Here is a 25,696-nt window from a genome sequence, read left to right as displayed (position 1 = left end):
CTTTAGGATTTCACAGGTCATTTACCTACTTACCACACATTAGGGCCCCTGGAAAATGCCAGGGCAGTATAACTACCCCACAAGTGACCCCATTTTGGAAAGAAGACACCCCAAGGTATTCCGTGAGGGGCATGGAGAGTTCCTAGAATTTTTTATTTTTTGTCACAAGTTAGTGGAAAATGATGATTTTTTTTTTTTTTTTTTCATACAAAGTCTCATATTCCACTAACTTGTGACAAAAAATAAAAACTTCCATGAACTCACTATGCCCATCAGCAAATACCTTGGGGTCTCTTCTTTCCAAAATGGGGTCACTTGTGGGGTAGTTATACTGCCCTGGCATTCTAGGGGCCCAAATGTGTGGTAAGGAGTTTGAAATCAAATTCTGTAAAAAATGACCTGTGAAATCCGAAAGGTGCTCTTTGGAATATGGGCCCCTTTGCCCACCTAGGCTGCAAAAAAGTGTCACACATCTGGTATCTCCGTACTCAGGAGAAGGTGGGGAATGTGTTTTGGGGTGTCATTTTACATATACCCATGCTGGGTGAGAGAAATATCTTGGCAAAAGACAACTTTTCCCATTTTTTTATACAAAGTTGGCATTTGACCAAGATATTTATCTCACCCAGCATGGGTATATGTAAAATGACACCCCAAAACACATTCCCCACCTTCTCCTGAGTACGGCAATACCAGATGTGTGACACTTTTTTGCAGCCTAGGTGGGCAAAGGGGCCCATATTCCAAAGAGCACCTTTCGGATTTCACAGGTCATTTTTTACAGAATTTGATTTCAAACTCCTTACCACACATTTGGGCCCCTAGAATGCCAGGGCAGTATAACTACCCCACAAGTGACCCCATTTTGGAAAGAAGAGACCCCAAGGTATTCGCTGATGGGCATAGTGAGTTCATAGAAGTTTTTATTTTTTGTCACAAGTTAGTGGAATATGAGACTTTGTAAGAAAAAAAAAAAAATCATCATTTTCCGCTAACTTGTGACAAAAAATAAAAAGTTCTATGAACTCACTATGCCCATCAGCGAATACCTTAGGGTGTGTACTTTCCGAAATGGGGTCATTTGTGGGGTGTTTGTACTGTCTGGCCATTGTAGAACCTCAGGAAACATGACAGGTGCTCAGAAAGTCAGAGCTGCTTCAAAAAGCGGAAATTCACATTTTTGTACCATAGTTTGTAAACGCTATAACTTTTACCCAAACCATTTTTTTTTTTACCCAAACATTTTTTTTTTATCAAAGACATGTAGAACTATAAATTTAGAGCAAAATTTCTATATGGATCTCGTTTTTTTTGCAAAATTTTACAACTGAAAGTGAAAAATGTCATTTTTTTGCAAAAAAATCGTTAAATTTCGATTAATAACAAAAAAAGTAAAAATGTCAGCAGCAATGAAATACCACCAAATGAAAGCTCTATTAGTGAGAAGAAAAGGAGGTAAAATTCATTTGGGTGGTAAGTTGCATGACCGAGCAATAAACGGTGAAAGTAGTGTAGGTCAGAAGTGTAAAAAGTGGCCTGGTCTTTCAGGGTGTTTAAGCACTGGGGGCTGAAGTGGTTAAAGGGGTTGTCCCATCTCAACATTTATGGCATATCGTTAGGCTATGCCATTCTGTTTACCGCTTTGGGAGATCCAATTTTCTCGGCATCTGTCATTCACTTGGGGGGCCCTGGTCTGGAAATAGGAGCGGGTCCTGGATGTATTTGTTGCATATTCTATAGTGATATGCCATAAATGTTAAGATGGGACAACCCCTTTAAAGGGGTCATACCACACATTTAAAAATGTTTACTACTCGCATATTTGAGAACTTTTCTCCTTTCTGTGGGTGGGCGGCACTTCATCAAGCACCTGCATCCCCTAGGATGCATTGCAATTAGCTCCTATTAAAACGTTCCTCACCTGCATAGAAAATAGTCCCTGATATATACATACCATGGAGCTGTCCCAGATCCATCGGAACACTGCCAGATTTTGGCAACTGTCCTGGGAACGCTGTGACACAACCTGATTTCAACTGTGTCTTCATCCTGAGGATGTCCCATGTTCGATCCATGTTCATATGTGCCCGCGTTGCTCAGAAAAATTATGTTTTAATATATGCAAATGAGCCTCTAGTTGCCATTACACCAAGAGGCTCATTTGCATATATTAAAACATAATTTACTTTCTTTTCAACTGCCGCATCCTCTTCTTATTGATTCACAGGGCCAGGCAGTGTAAGGGTCCATTCACACGTCCGCAAAATGGGTCCGCATCCGTTCCGCAATTTTGCGGAACAGGTGCGGACCCATTCATTTTCAATGGGGCCGAAATGTGCTGTCCGCGTCCGCATTTGTGGATCCGCACTTCCGTTCCGCAAAAAAATAGAACATGTCCTATTCTTGTCCAGACAAGAGAAGGCATTTTCTATGAGAGTGCCGGCAATGTGCGGTCCGCAAAATGCGGAATGCACATTGACGATGTCCGGATCCGCAAAACACATACGGACGTGTGAATGGACCCTAAATGTGATCACCGGTGGCGTAACTAAAACAGACTGGGCCCCACAGCTAACTTTTGAATGCCCCCACCATCCTCCCGTGCCAACCCTCACTCCTGCGGTTAGTCAACATAGCTCTCTCAGACCAGGCGAGGCAGCCGCTCCATCTGTTTCCTACATGTATAAAATGTATGTCATGTCACTGTATATAATGTCATTCTATAATACTCCCGGGTGGGCCTCTTTTGAGTTTGGGCCCCGTAGCAGCTGTTACTCCTGCTTCCCCTATAGCTACGCCTCTGGTGATCAAGCTTGCCTGGCCCTGTCAGTCAAAATAGAGAGGCCACAGCAGTTGCAGAGAGATCATAGCTTTCAGGTGTAACGGCAACGCCCCCGTTGCTCCTAGAGACTCATTTGCATATATTAAAACACAATTTTTCTCAGCAATGCGGGCACACATGAACATGGGACTAACACAGATGCCTTCAGCTGCCAAGCGCACATACAATAGGTCAGCCAGTTTCATAGGTACAAATCTGCTGACAGGTGCCCTTTAATGACCTGATCACAAGACCTGCTGGTGTCCACCTCTGAGGCTGGCTATATGTCAGACGACTCTTGCAGCCTAGGTCCACTAGCTGCTGCAGACAAGATGATGTGCTTCCCCTGCCTGATGTCCAGCTGGGCCTCCTCTTTTAATGACCCCACAGCAGCTGCATTGGCACCCTCTGTGGTACGTACACCCTTGGCGAGGTGTAGACCTCACAGAATGGTCCCTGGATCACGCACACAACATCTTGCCATCCTATCTTCTCCTGTCAGGGTCTTGCTGATTAAATGGCGGTAAAAGAAAGGTGTCCACCTGGGAACAGTGACTACAACATATGGAGGCAGAGATAAGTGCTCAGAACAATGGCCACACACCACGTCTTCACAATAGCGTTCTCTGCTCACGTAGCGTGTCTTTTTTACTCGAAATCATTTAGCAAACGTTGCTCCTCATGGCGCCTACAGTGTAATCATTCATCATTAAAAGGAACCTTTGTGAATTCATTAACGGCAGAGGACAGCGATTTCCTGCAGCCGCCCGGGTGAATGTGGGTCATAAGCTGCCGCCAGCATTTCATATCTGCTGATCATCTACTAACATCGAGAAAAAATCTTCAGCAATGGTGGTGGGGGGGGGTTTACTATAAAACATACACAATGCAAAAACAGCAGGTCTCGCTGACTCTGATGCTCGGTGACCAATAACAGAGACTGACACCATGTCTATTATTGGACTCTCTCAGGGTGCCATCTTCCATCCCAGGGTCCAGACTTCCTCCCAAAATAATGACGGTTGGAGAAATGATGACAATGTAGCCACTGGGGGCACTTTTCTATTGCTGTCATTGTTTTATCTTGCGGCCACTGAACAGTGTAGTGTCCCTTCGTACCTGATCCCTTTCTCCTGTCAGATAGAGAGACACCAGAAAGAAGGGTGGCTCCGCATACTAGATCTCTCTTTAGGTTTACTTTGAGGGAAGTGTCAAGGGTGGTCTTATAAAGGGAAATGTGCTGAAGAAAATGAGGCGGTAAGCTCTGAGATAATGTAGGTCTAGTAGGATATTGCAGACCGTCAGGAAGTATGGGATCAGTAGAATGGAAAGGATTTGAATACCCGGTGTCCCTTGGGCCCACCAGAGGAAATGATTCTGAGGGCCCACCCTCTGTGTATGTCGGACTTTAAGGGCCCTGTTTTATTAAGAGTCCATTATTGTCAGAGATTGGGCCCACTAGAGGATCCTCTGGTGGGTCACAAAAACCTGAGGTCCAAAGAGGGGGTCAGGCCAGGGCTGTATGGAACCATCTGAGGGGTTCTGAAATAATCAATCATGGGGTTAAACAAACGACAGTGACCAGATGGTTGCCAGCTTCAGGATGTCTAGAGGAGGTGAGAGCAGGGGAGGATTAGCCTGAGCCCTCCTTTTGGCCAACCAATGGCAGTCCTTAGTGATGTATTTAGTGCTGCTGGGGCAGTATATTGTGATGCACTGTGGTATTTAGCTCTGCTGGGGTAGTATAATGTTCTGTCAATTTGTACCAGACTACAAAATGGGGCCACTTTTAGTTTTTTTCCAGGGCCGCTTTATGTTCCTAATCCGCCCCTGGGTGAGAGGCAAAGAAAGGTGGTGGAATAAGCGGGAAAAAATTGAGCAAGTGGAGTAGGTGTGGACGAAGGGGGGTTTTATATAGGTGCAACGGTCAGTGATCTGGAGCGAAGTGTAAGGCATGAATCAAGTCATTTGTGAAGGGCAGTTTGTTCATCAGGCCCTGTGTGGAGAGGCAGAATACCTTGCCTTATGTTGGAACTGGAATTCTATGCTGATGTACCTTCTCTCAGACTGACTGACCACCTTCACGGATTGTGCTCCATTTGATATTGTATTTATTACAGTCTTCTGCTCCATGCTCTTTATGGATTGCATTAGTTTACCCTCAACAACTCAAGAACTTGTGTTCAGGTGGACCTCCAATGGTAGAGAATGGACTGATACCTCAAGGTTCCATTGGTTGGTCCAGGTTAGTCAGTCTGGGCCATTGTCCTAGGGGTTGGCTGAGTGTACAGGTGGTAGTCTGGGTAGAAAAGCCACACTGTGAGAATGGTGGGCTAGGAGACAGGTGTGCTCCCTGTAGGTGTGGAGTCACAATCATGTCACTGCTTCTAGGATGTGTAATTGACTTCCACCATAAGTATGACAAACACGGAAAATCAGATCTTTTGTGGGGCGAAAAGGAGGGGGCGCTGCCATTGATCTGCTGCTAAATTCACGTGACTTCCAGTATTATTTAATGGTTTACTATGAAGGTCCAAGACAAATGGATGTGAAAGGAAGCTGACATCATCTGCCAAGACCAAGGACGTCATGGAAGCAGCAGGGACAAAACCCTGGACTGTGGCTACAGATGGAGGACTGTCAACGCCAAGACTAAAAGCCACCCATTAAGTACCGTGATAATTAACCGCATGACCAACCATCCTAGTATCACCAACGATAATCGCAGCGTCTATTGATGCAGGTACAATGGATTGTGACCGACTGGGCGCTGGTAACATGGTAGATGATACCCTAGCTCAGATCACTGGCACACAGCGACTATAGGCAGTCAGCATTGGCAGTATGTAATGATGAGGAGGAGCACCAGCTGCTGGGCCATAGACACTGCTCTACAGAGAGCAGAACTTCTCCCAGGCAGGAAAGGGTGCAGCAGGGCCGTGCTCCCGCCTGCAGGGAGCGCTACTGTCCTCTCTTCACTTGACAGCTTAAGGTTGCATCTGTGAGGGAGTCATAGCTGGATGCAGAGAGGAGAAGGAGGTGAAGCCTCCGACTTGTTGATTTCCATCAGGAACCTGCAGAAACATGAAAATCTGGGAGCAGCGCGAGCGGAGAGAGGCCTGAAGGAGCCGGAGGCAGGGAGCAGCATCAGCACAGCGGGGGCGCCTGGATGCTGCGCCCGTCATCTTCACCCTGTGCATGAGGTACGGCAGCCTGTGGACTTTACACTGGGCGCAGGGTGTATGTATTCAGCGGGCGGCGGGGACATGTGACGAGCGGCGGCGCAGCCTCCTGCATTCCCCGTTGTTGCTGGGAAGCTACGTTTTGTTGACATTGTGGCAGGTAGGAGCCCAATGTGCGAGGCCGTCATCCCATCCTGCGTGACTGACAGACCATTGTGCTGCAGCAGCCGGAATACAGCTGTGTGCGCGCCCCACTATCAGGACACCCCAAGATGGCCACCACCATCTACCCAGATAGATGGGAAGAGGCCTAGAACTCCAACAGGTGGCCCGTACACTAACCCCTTTTCCTTCACAGGACTGGACGTGGACACTACTCTCCCCCATAGGACTGCACATGGACACTACTCTCCCCTCACAGGACTGGACGTGGACACTACTCTCCCCTCACAGGACTGGACGTGGACACTACTCTCCCCTCACAGGACTGGACGTGGACACTACTCTCCCCTCACAGGACTGAACGTGGACACTACTCTCCCCTCACAGGACTGGACGTGGACACTACTCTCCCCTCACAGGACTGGACGTGGACACTACTCTCCCCTCACAGGACTGGACGTGGACACTACTCTCCCCCATAGAACTGCACATGGACGCTAATCTCCTCTCACAGGACTGGACGTGGACACTACTCTCCCCTCACAGGACTGGACATGGACACTACTCTCCCCCATAGGACTGCACATGGACGCTACTCTCCCCTCACAGGACTGGATGTGGACAGTACTCTCCCCTCACAGGACTGGACGTGGACAGAACTCTCCCCTCACAGGACTGGACGTGGACACTACTCTCCCCCATAGGACTGCACATGGACGCTAATCTCCCCTCACAGGACTGGACGTGGACACTACTCTCCCCCATAGGACTGCACATGGACGCTACTCTCCCCTCACAGGACTGGACGTGGACACTACTCTCCCCTCACAGGACTGGACGTGGACACTATTCTTCCCCCACAGGACTGGACGTGGACACTACTCTCCCCCATAGGACTGCACATGGACACTACGCTACCCTCACAGGACTGGACATAGACACTACTCTCCCCCATAGGACTGCACATGGACGCTACTCTCCCCTCACAGGACTGGATGTGGACAGTACTCTCCCCTCACAGGACTGGACGTGGACAGAACTCTCCCCTCACAGGACTGGACGTGGACACTACTCTCCCCCATAGGACTGCACATGGACGCTAATCTCCCCTCACAGGACTGGACGTGGACACTACTCTCCCCCATAGGACTGCACATGGACACTACTCTCCCCTCACAGGACTGGACATGGACACTACTCTCCCCTCACAGGACTGGACGTGGACACTACTCTCCCCTCACAGGACTGGATGTGGACACTACTCTCCCCTCACAGGACTGGACGTGGACACTACTCTCGCCTCACAGGACTGCACATGGACAGTACTCTCCCCTCACAGGACTGGACGTGGACACTACTCTCCCCCATAGGACTGCACATGGACACTACTCTCCCCTCACAGGACTAGACGTGGACACTACTCTCCCATCACAGGACTTGACATGGACACTACTCTTCCCTCACAGGACTGGACTTGGACATTACTCTCCCCTCACAGGACTTGACATGGACACTACTCTTCCCATACAGGACTGGACATGGAAACTACTCTCCCCTCACAGGACTGGACGTGGACACTACTCTCCCCTCACAGGACTGGACTTGGACATTACCCTCCCCTCACAGGACTGCACATGGACACTACTCTCCCCTCACAGGACTGAACATGGACGCTACTTTCGCCTCACAGGACTGGACGTGGACACTACTCTGCCCATACAGGACTGGACATGGACACTACTCTTCCCATACAGGACTTGACATGGACACTACTTTTCCCTTATAAGACTGGACATGGACACTACTTCTTCCCATACAGGACTGGACATGGACACTATTCTCCACCACAGGACTGGACATGGACACTACTCTCCCTTTACAGGACTAGATATGGACACTACTCTCCCCTCACAAGACTAGACATGGACGCTACTCTCCCTTCACAGGACTGGACATCGACACTACTCTCCCTTCACAGGACTGGATATGGATGCTACTCTTCCCATACAGGACTGGACATGGACACTACTCTTCCGACACAGGACTAGACTTGGACGCTACTCTCCCCTCACAGGACTGGACATGGACACTACTCTTTTCTCACAGGACTGGACATGAACACTACTCTCCCCTCACAGGACTGGACATGGACACTACTCTCCTCCACAGGACTGGACATGGACACTACTCTCCCCTCATAGGACTGGACATGGACATTACTCTCCCCTTACAGTACTGGACATGGACACTACTCTTCCCATACAGGACTGGACATGGACACTACTCTTCCCTGATAAGACTGGACATGGACACTACTTTCATTTCACAGGACTAGACATGAACGCTATTCTCCCCTCGCAGGATTATATATGGACACTACCCTCCCCTCACAGGACTGGACATGGACACTACTTTCCCCTCACAGGATTGGATATGGACACTACCCTCCCCTCACAGGACTGGACATGGACACTACCCTCCCCTCACAGGACTGGACATGGACGCTACTCTCTCTTCACAGGACTGGACATGGACGCTACTCTCTCTTCACAGGACTGGACATGGACGCTACTCTCCCCTCACAGGACTGGACATGGACAGTACTCTCCCCTCATAGGACTGGTCATGGATATTACTCTTCCCTTACAGGACTGGACATGGACACTACTCTCCCCTCATAGGACTACACATGGATGCTACTCTTCCCATACAGCACTGGACATGGACACTACTCTTCCCATATAGGACTGGACATGGACGCTACTCTCTCCTCACAGGACTGGACATGGACGCCTCTCTCTCCTCACAGGACTGGACATGGATGCTACTCTCTCCTCACAGGACTGGACATGGACACTACTTTCCCCTCACAAGACTGGACATGGCGTAACGTTCCCCCACAGGACCGGACATGGACACTACTCATCCCATACAGGAATGGACATGGACACTACTCTTCCCATAGAGGACTGGACATGGACACTACTCTTCCCATACAGGACTGGACATGGGTGCTACTGAACGCTACTCTTCCCATACAGGACTGTAAATGGAAACTACTCTCCCCTCACAGGACTGGGCATGGACACTACCCTCCCCTCACAGGACTGGACATGGACACTACACTCCTCTACAGGACTGGACATGGACACTACTTTCCCCTCACAAGACTGGACATGGCGTAACGTTCCCCCAAAGGACCGGACATGGACACTACTCATCCCATACAGGAATGGACATGGACACTACTCTTCCCATAGAGGACTGGACATGGTCACTACTCTTCCCATACAGGACTGGACATGGGCGCTACTGAACGCTACTCTTCCCATACAGGACTGTAAATGGAAACTACTCTCCCCTCACAGGACTGGACATAGACGCTACTCTTCCCATACAGGACTGGACATGGACACTACTGTCCTCTCACAGTACTGAACATGGACATTACTCTCCCCTCACAATACTGAACATGGACACTACTCTTCCCATACAGGACTGGACATGGACACTACTCTTCCCTCATAAGACTAGACATAGACACTACTTTCAATTCACAGGACTAGATATGGCCGCTACTCTCCCTGCACAGGACTGGACATGGACACTACTCTCCCTTCACAGGACTGGACATGGACACTGTAACAGCGGCTGCTGTGCGCCGCGGTTCCGCTGCTTACCGCCGCGCTCCTGGTCGCCGTGTTCAGCTGTGATCTGCCGCCAGTGTTTCGTTTCAGCCCTGGCCACAGCATGCTTGATGCTTTTTTCCTGCAGCATTTACTTAAGGGCCGACGCGCGTCACTTCCTTTGTTTTATGGGTTTGATCATGTGACCTCGCCAACCAATCTAAGCCCTCCTGCCCATATATAAGTGGCTTAGCCCCCCTTCCCAGATGCCTCAGTGTCAAGGTCCTTGTGTCCTGCTAAGGTTCCTGATATCTGTGTGTTCCTTTGTTCCTGACTCGTACTTGTGTTCCTGGACTCTGCTACCTGTTCGATCCCTGCCTGCTTGCCTTGACTCTCCTGTTGCCGATCAAGATTGCCTGACCTGCCCTGACCTATTGACTGTCTGACTTTGCCTCTGCCTCATCCTGTTGCTCCTGGTAACTAATCAGCCTGCTGACAACGCCTGTTCCTCTGTTACCTTCCTCAGGTGCCTCCTGATCCGCGTGGACCAGCTGCCTCGTGTGCCTATCCTCCTCAAGAGGTAGCTACCTGGTGTTCCCCTCGGGAAAGTCTATCCCCACTATCAGGGGTACTGTGAAGATCGAGGGGTTCACTTAGACAACGACTTTAGAGGAGGTAGGACACGTGGCACAGTGGGTTCACACCCGCATGTTCGTGACAGACGCTTCTCTCCTCCACAGGACTGGACATGGAAACTACTCTCCCCTCACAGGACTGGACATGGACACTACTCTCCCCACACGGAACTGGGCATGGACGCTACTCTCCCCACACAGGACTAGGCATGGACGCTACTCTCCCCTCACAGGACTGGACATGGACACTTCTCTTCCCATACAGGACTGGACATGGATGCTTGTCTTCCCATACAGGACTGGACATGGACACTACTCTTCCCATACAGGACTAGACATGGACACTACTCTTCCCTCACAGGACTGGACATGGATGTTACTCTTCCCATACAGGACTGGACATGGACGCTACTCTCTCCTCACAGGACTGGACATGGATGTTACTCTTCCCATACAGGACTGGATATGGATGCTACTCTGCTTTCACAGGACTGGACGTGAACACTACTCTCCCCTCACAGGAATGGACATGGACACTACTCTTCCCTCACAGGACTGGATATGGATGCTACTCTCCCTTCATAGGACTGGACATGGACAATACTCTTCGCCGCACTACTGGACATGGACGCTACTCACCCTTAACAGGACTGGACATGGATGCTACTCTCCCTTCACAGGACTGGACATGGGCACTACTGCCTATTCACAGGACTGGACATGGATACTACTGTCTCTTCACAGGACTGGACATGGACACTACTCTTTCCATACAGGACTGGACATGGACACTACTCTCCCTTCACAGGACTAGACATGGACACTATTGTCCCTTCACAGGGCTGAACATGGACACTACTCTCCCCTCGCAGGACTGGACATGGATACTACTCTTCCCTCACAGTTCTGGGCATGGACACTTCTCTCTTCTCACAGGACTATACATGGATGCTACTCTTCCCATACAGGACTGAACATGGACACTACTCTCCCCCACAGTACATGACATGGATGCTACTCTCCCCTCACAGGACTGGACATGGACACTGCTCTCCCTTCACAGAACTACACATGGACGCTACTCTTCCGACACAGGACTGGACATGGACACTATTGTCCCTTCACAGGACTGAACATGGACACTAATTTCCCCTCACAGGACTGGACATGGACACTTCTCTTCCCTCACAGGACTGGATATGGACGCTACTCTCCACTCACAGGACTGGACATGGACACTACTCTTACCATACAGGACTAAATATGGACACTACTCTCTCCTCACAGGACTGGACATGGACACTACTCTCCCCTCACACAACTAAATATACCTTCCTGGAGGCCATAGTGTACTGAAGGCATGTATAGTGTATGGAGGTAACAAAGTAATGATTCCTGTTGTACTGCACACCCCATAATGTACATAAAGTATACCGAAGTATCATAGTAATGATATATGTAGTATTATAGTCCCCAATATGTACACTGACTAAAAATATAAACGCAACACTTTCAGTTTTGCTCCCATTTTGCATGAGCTGAACTCAAAGATCTGAAACATTTTCTACATACACAAAAGACCCATTACTCTCCAATATTGTTCACAAATCTGTCTAAATCTGTGTTAGTGAGCACTTCTCCCTTGCCGAGATAATCCATTCCACCTCACAGGGGTGGCATATCAAGGTGCTGATTAGACAGCATGAATATTGCACAGGTGTGCCTTAGACTGCCCACAATAGAAGGCCACTCTGAAATGTGCAGTTTGATCACACTGCACAATGCCACAGATGTCGCAACGTTTGAGGGAGCGTGCAATTGGCATGCTTACTGCAGGAATGTCTACCAGAGCTGTTTCCTGTGCAATGAATGTTCATTTCTCTACCATAAACTGTCTCCAAAGGCGTTTCAGAGAATTTGGCAGTACATCCAACTGGCCTCACACCCGCAGACCATGTGTAACCACACCAGCCCAACGACGTTCACCTCCATGATCGTCTGAGACCAGCCACCCGGACAGCTGCAGCAACAATCGGTTTGCATAACCAAAGAATTTCTGCACAAACTGTCAGAAATTGTCTCAGGGAAGCTCATCTGCACCTCATTGGGGTCTGGACCTGACTGCAGTTCATCGTCGTAACCCACTTGAGTGGCAAATGCTCACACTCTATGGCGTCTGGCACATTGGAGAGGCGTTCTGTTCGCAGATGAGTCCCGGTTTTCACTGTTCAGGGCAGATGGCAGACAGCGTGTGTGGCGTTGTGTGGGTGAGCGGTTTGCTGACGTCAACGTTGTGGATCGAGTAGCCCATGGTGGCGTTGGGGTTATGGTATGGGCAGGCGTATGTTATGGACAACGAACACAGGTGCATTTTATTGATGGCATTTTGAATGCACAGAGATACCGTGAGGAGATCCTGAGGCCCATTGTTGTGCCATTCATCCACGGCCATCACCTCATGTTGCAGCATGATAATGCACGGCCCCATATTGCAAGGATCTGTACACAATTCCTGGAAGGTGAAAACATCCCATTCTTGCATGGCCAGCATACTCACCAGACATGTCACCCATTGAGCATGTTTGGGATGCTCTGGATCGGCATATACGACAGCGTGTTCCAGTTATTCAGCTATTGAAGATGAGTGGACCAACATTCCACAGGCCACAATCAACAACCTGAATAACTCTATGCGACGGAGATGTGTTGCACTGCGTGAGGCAAATGGTGGCCACACCAGATACTGACTGGTTTTCTAACCCCCCCCCCCCCTCCCAGTAAGGCAAAACTGTGCACATTTCAGAGTGGACTTTTATTGTGGGCAAGAAAATGGATCAGCCAGCACTCGCTCAGTGCACGCCGCACAGGATAGGAGCAATCTCCACTTGTAATGTAGAAGAAATCCCAGCAGTCGTGTCTTGATAATTAGTTATGATGTTTTATTACATCAAATCAATGTGTCCTACAACCAGCGGCAAGTATGCCTTCATCAACAGGTTTTGATGAAGGCATACTTGCCGCTGGTTGTAGGACACATTGATTTTATTGTGGGCAGTCTAAGCACCTTGATATGCCACACCTGTGAGGTGGGATGGAATATCTCGGCAAAGGAGAAGTGCTCACTAACACAGATTTAGACAGATTTGTGAACAATATTGGAGAGTAATGGGTCTTTTGTGTATGTAGAAAATGTTTCAGATCTTTGAGTTCAGCTAATGCAAAATGGGAGCAAAACCGAAAGTGTTGTGTTTATATTTTTGGTCAGTGTATATATAATGTATGGAGGTAATACAGGAATGATAGCTCTGTAGTTCTACACCCCCAAAATGGGTTTATAGTGGGTTGAGCGCACACAGTGATGTCTGTAATACCATGCCGCCCAATTAGTAGATATAGTGATGCCTGTAGTACTACATGTGCTCACGGTACTGAGAAACATTGAAAGGAAGTAAAACTTCTTACTTTTATTAGATATACATTAAAAGAGGAAAGATGTATGTAATGTATATCTAATAAAAGTTTGAAGTTTTACTTCCTTTCAACGTTTCTCAGTACCGTGAGCACATTTGATATTGAAACATAATACTTTAGTATCCTACATTCAGTGAATTTTCTGTAGTACTACATGCCTAAATATTAGGGATCGACCGATTATCGGTTTTACCGATATTATCAGGCGATATTCAGTATTTTGACCGTTATCGGTATCGGCATCTATTTTGCCGATATTCTGATAACGTATGGGGGACAAGGATCGCAGCGCTGTCAGCACTCTCCGTGTTCCCTCAGCAGCACAGGGGAGAAGGAAGCAGTGTCTCCCTCCCCCTGTGATGCTGCTGCAGCCAGTGAGAGGAGAGAGGGCAAGAGAAGGGGAGGGGCTGTGGCCGCTGCGCCACCAATGAAGAGAAATCTCTCATTCATTCATATACAGGAGGCGGGAGCTGGCTGCAGAATCACATAGCCGGCTCCCGACCTCTATGAGCGGTAGCTGCGATCTGCGGTAGTTAACCCCTCAGGTGCCGCGGATCGCAGCTACCGCTCATAGAGGTCGGGAGCCAGCTATGTGATTCTGCAGCCAGCTCCCGCCTCCTGTATATGAATAAGTGAGAGATTTCTCTTCATTGGTGGCGCAGTGCGCCCCCCCAAGCCCCCCAGTATTAATCATTGGTGGCAGTGCGCCCCCCACCCCAGTATTAAAAACATTGGTGGCGCAGTGCGCCCCCCACCCAAGCCCCCCCAGTTTTAATCATTGGTGGCAGTGGCCACAGGATCCCCTCTCTCCCCTGCTCCTCCGATCGGAGCCCCAGCAGTGTAATCCTGGGGCTCCGATCGGTTACCATGGCAGCCAGGACGCTATTGAAGCTCTGGCTGCCATGATAAGCTCCATGATGCTGTGTGCACAAAGCACAGAGCATCAGGGACAGTGTGAGATCCTATTCACCCTGATAGAGATCTATCAGGGTGAATAGGACAAGGGTTCTAGTCCCTAAGGGGGCTAAAAGTTAGTAAAAAAAAATAAAAAATTAAGTATAAATGAAAAATAAAGATTAAAAAAAAACACGTTAACAATAAACATATTAATTTTCAGCAGATTTGTGTAGGATTTTTTTTTTTTTTAAATGAAAATTCCCAGAATATCGGTATAAATTATCGGCTATCGGCCTGAAAATTCACAAATTATTGGTATCAATCGATCCCTACTAAATATTTTAAGTGGACTAAGTTTACCTATTAATGTTACCTATAGTATTACATGCTCCAATATGTATATATAGTAAACAGAACAAGACAGACCCAAGAAAGGGTCAAAAGAACCACCTTATGAATGCACATCCAACAATATCCATGGATAAAAATATATATAAAGTTTATTAGACAACACCAAAAGACAGAATTCTTGCATTTCCGGTCCGCGATCCGCTTGTTTGCACATGTCGCTGCTCGTCACCTGGCATGCTGCTGCGCTCCCACACTCCCATCTCACAGGTGAATTATATTATGCTTAATTGTTTGATCTTATTTTTTGTATATATATGATGCACTGACATTGGGCTCATTACCCTTGAGGAAGCCGGACTGCGCCGGCGATACGCGTTGGGCATCTCTCATTCTTTCAGATCCACTGTACCAACTGCTCATACAGGTTTGGGCTCTCACTACTTGACCTTATTGTGGTCTGCTTTTATTCATCAGTGGCCTCATCTTACTTAACATTGTCTTCATGTTATTTATAGGTTGATATTGTGTATAGCTGGTATATATTGTATGTCCTGATCAGTGGATTCTGCATGTGTCGGTTTTATTCTGTTACCGACACGTTCACATTGTATACAATTTTTTTATGTGTCTGTCTTTTGGTGTTGTCTAATAAACTTTATATATATTTTTATCCATGGATATTGTTGGATGTGCATTCATAGGGTGGTTCTTTTGACCCTTTCTTGGGTCTGTCTTGTTCTGTACTATTTCAAACCACCTCCTTGGATTATTTGTATTTATTGGTGTGCCCCCTCCTTCCACAATTCATATAGTAAACAGAGGTAATACACTAATGATACCTGTAGTACTAGACACCCCAATATGTTCATATATTGTATGGGCTAACCTAGTACTTATACTTGTACACACCCTTGTTATACTGTATGAGGGTAACATAGTATTTTCTCCTGTAGTACTACATGCCCCAATATGTATTTATAGTGTACAGGGCAGATATCACCAGTCATAATTTACCCAGAATAAATAACTGTGGTGTAGTCATGATACATGTAGTACCCTACAATCTGTATCCATAGCATAAGTCAGCAGCAGAGTAATAGTATCTGTAGTAATCCACTTTGCAATTTGTAGCTACAGGGCAGAAACCTAGTAATGATACCTGTTGTACTCTGCAACACAATCTCTACAGATATTGTAGGCCAGAAGCAGAGCAGTAATACCTGCATTATTCATACTGTGCATCCATAGAGCAGTCCTTAGTGTTACCCACTCCCTGTGCAGAGCAATTCTACCAGTGTTACCTCCACCCTTGACACAGCAGTCTGCAGTATTCCTTGCTAGGAGTGCTGGTCTCTCAGTTACCCCTTCTCTGTAAAAAGCACTGCTCTCAGTTTTACCCTCTTCTTATGCATAGCAGTCCTCAGTGTTACTACCTTGTGTCTTCTCAGAGCCATCCTCAGTATTATCTCTTCTCTGTACAGAGCCATCCTCAGTATTGCTTCTCCTCTGCCCCGAGCAGTCCCCCGGACTCCCCCTCTCTGCCCAGAGCAGTGCCCCGGACTCGCCCTCTGCCCCGAGCAGTCCCCCAGACGCCCCCTCTCTGCCCCAAGCAGTGCCCCGGACTCCCCCTCTCTGCCCCGAGCAGTGCCCCGGACTCCCCCTCTCTGCCCCGAGCAGTCCCCCCGACTCCCCCTCTCTGTCCCGGACTCCCCCTCTCTGCCCCGAGCAGTGCCCCGGACTCCCCCTCTCTGCCCCGGACTCCCCCTCTCTGCCCCGGACTCCCCCTCTCTGCCCCGAGCAGTGCCCCTCTCTGCCCCGAGCAGTCCCCCTCTCTGCCCCGGACTCCCCCTCTCTGTCCCGGACTCCCCCTCTCTGCCCCGAGCAGTGCCCCGGACTCCCCCTCTCTGCCCCGGACTCCCCCTCTCTGCCCCGGACTCCCCCTCTCTGCCCCGAGCACTCCCCCTCTCTGCCCCGGACTCCCCCTCTCTGCCCCGGACTCCCCCTCTCTGCCCCGAGCAGTGCCCCTCTCTGCCCCAGGCAGTCCCCCTCTCTGCCCCGGACTCCCCCTCTCTGTCCCGGACTCCCCCTCTCTGTCCCGGACTCCCCCTCTCTGCCCCGAGCAGTGCCCCGGACTCCCCCTCTCTGCCCCACACTCCCCCTCTCTGCCCCGGACGCCCCCTCTCTGCCCCGAGCAGTCCCCCGGACGCCCCCTCTCTGCCCCGAGCAGTCCCCCGGACGCCCCCTCTCTGCCCCGGACTCCCCCTCTCTGCCCCGAGCAGTCCCCCGGACTCCCCCTCTCTGCCCCTAGCAGTCCCACAGACGCACCCTCTCTGCCCCTAGCAGTCCCCCGGACTCCCCCTCTCTGCCCCGAGCAGTCTCCCGGACTCCCCCTCTCTGCCCCGAGCAGTCCCCCGGACTCCCCCTCTCTGCCCCGAGCAGTCCCCCGGACTCCCCCTCTCTGCCCCGAGCAGTCCCCTGGACTCCCCCTCTCTGCCCCGGACTCCCCCTCTGCCCCGGACGCCCCCTCTCTGCCTCCTCCCCGGGCAGGGCAGACACGGAGCAGGTTCAGCACCTCTCGGTGTGGACAGCGCCCGGCTGCCGCTGAGCTGATTACTGTGACTGGTGATTAGCGGTAAAGCTGCTCCGCTTATCTTCTAGGTCACCGCTGAGGGAGATGTCCCCGCAGTCGCCCGTCCTTGTGCTGCTGTTGTCAGGATGGAGGTGAAGGGACACAGGTGAGCGCCAAGCCCGCACAGCAACGCCAGGATGCCGGGCTGGATGAACAAGCCGGGCTCCCGCTCCACCGCCTCCCTGCCGCCGGAGCCCATGGACATTGTGCGCAGCAAGGCCTGCTCCCGGCGAGTGAAGCTGAACGTCGGGGGTCTGGCCCATGAGGTCCTGTGGCGCACCCTGGACCGACTCCCGCGCACCCGGCTAGGGAAGCTGCGGGACTGCAACACCCACGAGGTCCTGATGGAGATCTGCGACGACTACAGCCTAGAGGAGAACGAGTACTTTTTTGACCGTCACCCGGGCGCCTTCACGTCCATCCTGAACTTCTACCGCACTGGCAAGCTGCACATGATGGAGGAGATGTGCGCGCTGTCCTTCAGCCAGGAGCTCGACTACTGGGGCATCGATGAGATCTACCTGGAGTCGTGCTGCCAGGCGCGGTACCACCAGAAGAAGGAGCAGATGAACGAGGAGCTCAAGCGCGAGGCCGAGACCCTGCGGGAGCGCGAGGGCGAGGAGTTCGACAACACCTGCTGCGCCGACAAGCGCAAGAGACTGTGGGACCTGCTGGAGAAGCCCAACTCGTCTGTAGCAGCCAAGGTAGGAGCTGCAGCATGCTGGGCGACAGGACTGCAGGAGGTGGCCAGAGGGCTGCAGGGCCATGATCTACAGGGCAGTGTATGGGATTCAGGGCAGTTAGTGTATTCATCACCCTGTGGTAGGAGCTCATGCACAGAGTTTGTTCAATAGGGCAGGATACTGACAGGATCTTCAAACAGTGTATGATCTCCTGGGGCAATGTATTATCTTCCTTCCAAGTATGACATCTTGGTGTACTGTATGAACTCCTGGAGTAGTGCATTAACTCCTGATACAGTGTATGAACTCCTGGAGTACTGTATGAAATCCTGGAGTAGTGCATGAACTCCTGATGCAGTGTATGAAATCCTGGTGCAGTGTATAAACTCCTGGAGTAGTGCATGAACTCCTGATGCAGTGTATGAACTCCTGGAGTAGTGCATGAACTCCTGGAGTAGTGTATGAAATCCTGAAGTAGTGCATGAACTCCTGATGCAGTGTATAATTTCCTGGAGTAGTGTATGAACTCCTGGTGCAGTGTATGAACTCTTGGAGTAGTGTATGAACTCCTGATACAGTGTATGAACTCCTGGAGTACTGTATGAACTCCTGGAGTAGTGCATAAACTCCTGGAGTAGTGTATGAAATCCTGGTGCAATGTATGAACTCCTGGAATAGTGCATGAACTCCTGGTGCAGTGTATGAACTCCTGATGCAGTGTATGAACTCCTGGAGTAGTGTATGAAATCCTGGTGCAATGTATGAACTCCTGGAATAGTGCATGAACTCCTGATGCAGTGTATGAACTCCTGGAGTAGTGCATTAACTCCTGATGCAGTGTATGAACTCCTGGAGTAGTGTATAAAATCCTGGAGTAGTGCATGAACTGATGCAGTGTATGAAATCCTGGTGCAGTGTATGAACTCCTGGAGTAGTGTATAAAATCATGGTGCAGTGTATGAACTCCTGGAGTAGTGTATGAACTCCTGGAGTAGTGTATGAAATCCTGGTGCATAGTATGAACTCATAGAGTAGTGTATGAAATCCTGGTGCAGTGTATGAACTCCTGGTGCAGTGTATGGAGTAGTGTATGAAATCCTGGAGTAGTGTATGAAATCCTGGTGCAATGTATGGACTCCTGGTGCAGTGTATGAACTCCTGGAGTAGTGCATGAACTCCTGATGCAATGTATGAACTACTGGAGTACTGTATGAACTCCTGGAGTAGTATATGAAATCCTGGTGTAGTGTATGAACTCCTGGTGCAGTGTATGAACTGGAGTAGTGTATGAAATCCTGGCGCAGTGTATGAAATCCTGGAGTAGTGTATGAAATCCTGGTGCAGAGTATGAACTCCTGGTGCAGGGTATGAAATCCTGGAGTAGTGTATGAACTCCTGGAGTAGTGTATGAAACTCCTGGTGCAGTGTATGAACTCCTGATGCAGTGTATGAAATCCTGCTGCAGTGTATGAACTCCTGGAGTAGTGTATGAACTCCTGGAGTAGTGCATGAAATCCTGGAGTAGTGCATGAACTCCTGATGCAGTGTATGCAATCCTGGTGCAGTGTATGAACTCCTGGAGTAGTGCATGAACTCCTGGAGTAGTGTATGAAATCCTGGTGTAGTGTATGAACTCCTGGTGCAGTGTATGAACTGGAGTAGTGTATGAAATCCTGGTGCAGTGTATGAACTCCTGGAGTATTGTATGAACTCCTGGAGTAGTGTATGAAATCCTGGTGCAGTCTATGAACTCCTGGAGTAGTGTATGAAATCCTGGTGCAGCGTATGAACTCCTGGAGTACTGTATGAAATCCTGTTGCAGTGTATGAACTCCTGGTTCATTGTATGAACTGGAGTAATGTATGAAATCCTGGTGCAATGTGTGAAATCCTGGTGCAATGTGTGAAATCCTGGTGCAGTGTATGAAATCCTGGAGTAGTGTATGAAATCCTGGTGCAGTGTATGAACTCCTGGTGCAGTGTATGAAGTCCTGTAGTAGTGTATGAAATCATGGAGTAGTGTATGAAATCCTGATGCAGTGTATGAACTCCTGGTGCAGTGTATGAACTCCTGGAGTAGTGTATGAAATCCTGGTGCAGTGTATGAACTCCTGAAGTAGTGCATGAAATCCTGGAGTAGTGCATGAACTCCTGATGCAGTGTATGAAATCCTGGTGCAGTGTATGAACTCCTGAAGTAGTGTATGAAATCATGGTGCAGTGTATGAACTCCTGGAGTAGTGTATGAAATCCTGGTGCAGTGTATGAACTCCTGGAGTAGTGTATGAACTCCTGGAGTAGAGTATGAAATCCTGGTGCAGTGTATGAACTCCTGATGCAGTGTATGAAATCCTGCTGCAGTGTATGAACTCCTAGAGTAGCGCATGAAATCCTGGAGTAGTGCATGAAATCCTGATGCAGTGTATGAAATCCTGGTGCAATGTATGAACTCCTGGAGTAGTGTATGAAATCCTGGTGCAGTGTATGAACTCCTGGAGTATTGTATGAACTCCTGGAGTAGTGTATGAAATCCTGGTGCAGTCTATGAACTCCTGGAGTAGTGTATGAAATCCTGGTGCAGCGTATGAACTCCTGGAGTACTGTATGAAATCCTGTTGCAGTGTATGAACTCCTGGTTCATTGTATGAACTGGAGTAATGTATGAAATCCTGGTGCAATGTGTGAAATCCTGGTGCAATGTGTGAAATCCTGGTGCAGTGTATTAAATCCTGGAGTAGTGTATGAAATCCTGGTGCAGTGTATGAACTCCTGGTGCAGTGTATGAAGTCCTGTAGTAGTGTATGAAATCATGGAGTAGTGTATGAAATCCTGATGCAGTGTATGAACTCCTGGTGCAGTGTATGAACTCCTGGAGTAGTGTATGAAATCCTGGTGCAGTGTATGAACTCCTGAAGTAGTGCATGAAATCCTGGAGTAGTGCATGAACTCCTGATGCAGTGTATGAAATCCTGGTGCAGTGTATGAACTCCTGGAGTAGTGTATGAAATCATGGTGCAGTGTATGAACTCCTGGAGTAGTGTATGAAATCCTGGTGCAGTGTATGAACTCCTGGAGTAGTGTATGAACTCCTGGAGTAGAGTATGAAATCCTGGTGCAGTGTATGAACTCCTGATGCAGTGTATGAAATCCTGCTGCAGTGTATGAACTCCTAGAGTAGTGCATGAAATCCTGGAGTAGTGCATGAAATCCTGATGCAGTGTATGAAATCCTGGTGCAATGTATGAACTCCTGGAGTAGTGTATGAAATCATGGTGCAGTGTATGAACTCCTGGAGTACTGTATGAACTCCTAGAGTAGTGTATGAACTCCTGGTGCAGTGCATGAACTCCTGGTGCAGTGTATGAACTGGAGTAGTGTATGAAATCCTGGTGCAGTGTATGAAATCCTGGAGTAGTGTATGAAATCCTGGTGCAGTGTATGAAATCCTGGAGTAGTGTATGAAATCCTGGTGCAGAGTATGAACTCCTGGTGCAGGGTATGAAATCCTGGAGTAGTGTATGAACTCCTGGTGCAGTATATGAACTCCTGATGCAGTGTATGAACTCCTGATGCAGTGTATGAAATCCTGCTGCAGTGTATGAACTCCTGGAGTAGTGAATGAACTCCTGGAGTAGTGCATGAACTCCTGATGCAGTGTATGCAATCCTGGTTCAGTGTATGAACTCCTGGAGTAGTGCATGAACTCCTGGAGTAGTGCATGAACTCCTGGAATAGTGCATGAACTCCGGGAGTAGTGTATGAAATCCTGGTGTTGTGTATGAACTCCTGGTGCAGTGTATGAACTGGATTAGTGTATGAAATCCTGGTGCAGTGTATGAACTCCTGGAGTAGTGTATGAAATCCTGGTGCAGTGTATGAACTCCTGGAGTACTGTATGAAATCCTGTTGCAGTGTATGAACTCCTGGTTCATTGTATGAACTGGAGTAGTGTATGAAATCCTGGTGCAATGTGTGAAATCCTGGTGCAATGTGTGAAATCCTGGTGCAGTGTATGAAATCCTGGAGTAGTGTATGAAATCCTGGAGTAGTGTATGAAATCCTGGTGCAGTGTATGAACTCCTGGTGCAGTGTATGAACTCCTGGTGCAGTGTATGAACTCCTGGAGTAGTACATGAACTCCTGGAATAGTGCATGAACTCCTGGAGTAGTGTATGAAATCCTGGTGTAGTGTATGAACTCCTGGTGCAGTGTATGAACTGGAGTAGTGTATGAAATCCTGGTGCAGTGTATGAACTCCTGGAGTATTGTATGAACTCCTGGAGTAGTGTATGAAATCCTGGTGCAGTGTATGAACTCCTGGAGTAGTGTATGAAATCCTGGTGCAGTGTATGAACTCCTGGAGTACTGTATGAAATCCTGTTGCAGTGTATGAACTCCTGGTTAATTGTATGAACTGGAGTAGTGTATGAAATCCTGGTGCAATGTGTGAAATCCTGGTGCAATGTGTGAAATCCTGTTGCAGTGTATGAAATCCTGGAGTAGTGTATGAAATCCTGGAGTAGTGTATGAAATCCTGGTGCAGTGTATGAACTCCTGGTGCAGTGTATGAAGTCCTGGAGTAGTGTATGAAATCATGGAGTAGTGTATGAAATCCTGATGCAGTGTATGAACTCCTGATGCAGTGTATGAACTCCTGATGCAGTGTATGAAATCCTGCTGCAGTGTATGAACTCCTGGAGTAGTGCATGAAATCCTGGAGTAGTGCATGAAATCCTGATGCAGTGTATGAAATCCTGGTGCAGTGTATGAACTCCTGGAGTAGTGTAAGAAATCATGGTGCAGTGTATGAACTCCTGGAGTACTGTATGAACTCCTGGAGTAGTGTATGAACTCCTGGTGCAGTGCATGAACTCCTGGTGCAGTGTATGAACTGGAGTAGTGTATGAAATCCTGGTGCAGTGTGTGAAATCCTGGTGCAGTGTATGAAATCCTGGAGTAGTGTATGAAATCCTGGTGCAGTGTATGAACTCCTGGAGTAGTGTATGAAATCCTGGTGCAGTGTATGAACTCCTGATGCAGTGTATGAAATCCTGGTGCAGTGTATGAACTCCTGGAGTAGTGTATGAAATACTGGTGCAGTGTATGAAATCCTGGAGTAGTGTATGGAATCCTGGAGTAGTGTATGAAATCCTGGCACAGTGTATGAACTCCTGATGCAGTGTATGAAATCCTGGTGCAGTGTATGAACTCCTGGAGTAGTGTTTGAATTCCTGGTGCAGTGTATGAAATCCTGGTGCAGTGTATGAACTCCTGGAGTAGTGTATGAAATCCTGGTGCAGTGTATGAACTCCTGGAGTAGTGTATGAACTCCTGGAGTAGTGTATGAACTCCTGGAGTAGAGTATGAAATCCTGGTGCAGTGTATGAACTCTTGGAGTAGAGTATGAAATCCTGGAGTAGTGCATGAACTCCTGATGCAGTGTATGAACTCCTTGAGTAGTGTATGAAATCCTGGTGCAGTGTATGAACTCCTGGAGTATTGTATGAACTCCTGGAGTAGTGTATAAAATCCTGGTGCAGTGTATGAACTCCTGGAGTAGTGTATGAAATCCTGGTGCAGTGTATGAAATCCTGGAGTATTGTATGAACTCCTGAAGTAGTGTATGAAATCCTGGTGCAGTGTATGAACTCCTGGTTCATTGTATGAACTGGAGTAGTGTATGAAATCCTGGTGCAATGTGTGAAATCCTGGTGCAGTGTATGAAATCCTGGAGTAGTGTATGAAATCCTGGTGCAGTGTATGAACTCCTGGTGCAGTGTATGAAGTCCTGGAGTAGTGTATGAAATCATGGAGTGGTGTATGAAATCCTGGTGCAGTGTATGAACTCCTGATGCAGTGTATGAAATCCTGCTGCAGTGTATGAACTCCTGGAGTAGTGTATGAACTCCTGGAGTAATGCATGAAATCCTGGAGTAGTGCATGAACTCCTGATGCAGTGTATGCAATCCTGGTGCAGTGTATGAACTCCTGGAGTAGTGTATGAAATCATGGTGCAGTGTATGAACTCCTGGAGTACTGTATGAACTCCTGGAGTACTGTATGAACTCCTGGAGTAGTGTATGAACTCCTGGTGCAGTGCATGAACTCCTAGTGCAGTGTATGAACTCCTGGAGTAGTGTATGAAAACCTGGTGCAGAGTATGAACTCCTGGAGTAGTGTATGAAATGCTGGTGCAGTGTATGAAATCCTGGAGTAGTGTATGAAATCCTGGAGTAGTGTATGAAATCCTGGCGCAGTGTATGAACTCCTGGAGTAGTGTATGATATACTGGTGCAGTGTGTGAAATCCTGGTGCAGAGTATGAACTTCTGGAGTAGTGTATGAAATCCTGGTGCAGTGTATGAAATCCTGGTGCAGTGTATGAAATCCTGGTGCAGTGTATGAACTCCTGGTGCAGTGTATGAACTCCTGATGCAGTGTATGAAATCCTGGTGCAGTGTATGAACTCCTGGAGTAGTGTATGAAATCCTGGTGCAGTGTATGAACTCCTGATGCAGTGTATGAAATCCTGGTGCAGTGTATGAACTCCTGGAGTAGTGTATGAAATCCTGGTGCAGAGTATGAACTCCTGGTGCAGTGTATGAAATCCTGGAGTAGTGTATGAAATCCTGGAGTAGTGTATGAAATCCTGGCGCTGTGTATGAACTCCTGATGCAGTGTATGAAATCTTGGTGCAGTGTATGAACTCCTGGAGTAGTGTCTGAATTCCTGGTGCAGTGTATGAACTCCTGGTGCAGTGCATGAACTCCTAGTGCAGTGTATGAACTCCTGGAGTAGTGTATGAAAACCTGGTGCAGAGTATGAACTCCTGGAGTAGTGTATGAAATGCTGGTGCAGTGTATGAAATCCTGGAGTAGTGTATGAAATCCTGGAGTAGTGTATGAAATCCTGGCGCAGTGTATGAACTCCTGATGCAGTGTATGAAATCCTGGTGCAGTGTATGAAATCCTGGTGCAGAGTATGAACTCCTGGAGTAGTGTATGATATACTGGTGCAGTGTGTGAAATCCTGGTGCAGAGTATGAACTTCTGGAGTAGTGTATGAAATCCTGGTGCAGTGTATGAAATCCTGGTGCAGTGTATGAAATCCTGGTGCAGTGTATGAACTCCTGGTGCAGTGTATGAACTCCTGATGCAGTGTATGAAATCCTGGTGCAGTGTATGAACTCCTGGAGTAGTGTATGAAATCCTGGTGCAGTGTATGAACTCCTGATGCAGTGTA

At 48.4% G+C, this 25,696-nt stretch overlaps 1 protein-coding gene across 2 annotated transcripts in view; it reads left to right on the top strand.

The window, feature by feature from the left end:
• The first annotated feature begins 5,907 nt into the window (after window positions 1–5,907).
• KCNB1 (potassium voltage-gated channel subfamily B member 1) overlaps window positions 5,908–25,696 on the top strand; it is a 171,884-nt gene continuing 152,095 nt past the window's right edge. Inside the window, exons 1-3 of one of the 2 annotated variants that reach the window (XM_040437703.1) lie at window positions 5,932–6,024; window positions 10,318–10,371; window positions 17,804–18,478. In XM_040437703.1, coding sequence (XP_040293637.1) covers window positions 17,912–18,478 — 567 coding nt within the window. In that variant the 5' untranslated portion in view covers window positions 5,932–6,024; window positions 10,318–10,371; window positions 17,804–17,911. Of the gene's footprint in view, window positions 6,025–10,317; window positions 10,372–17,803; window positions 18,479–25,696 lie in introns of both variants that reach the window. The other variant, XM_040437704.1, reaches the window with a different exon arrangement.

Source organism: Bufo bufo, chromosome 6 (genome assembly GCF_905171765.1).
Source record: "Bufo bufo chromosome 6, aBufBuf1.1, whole genome shotgun sequence".
Classification (NCBI taxonomy): Eukaryota; Metazoa; Chordata; class Amphibia; order Anura; family Bufonidae; genus Bufo; species Bufo bufo.
The sequence above is the reverse complement of the archived record's forward strand: the minus strand, read 5'-3'. Positions and strand labels throughout refer to the sequence as shown.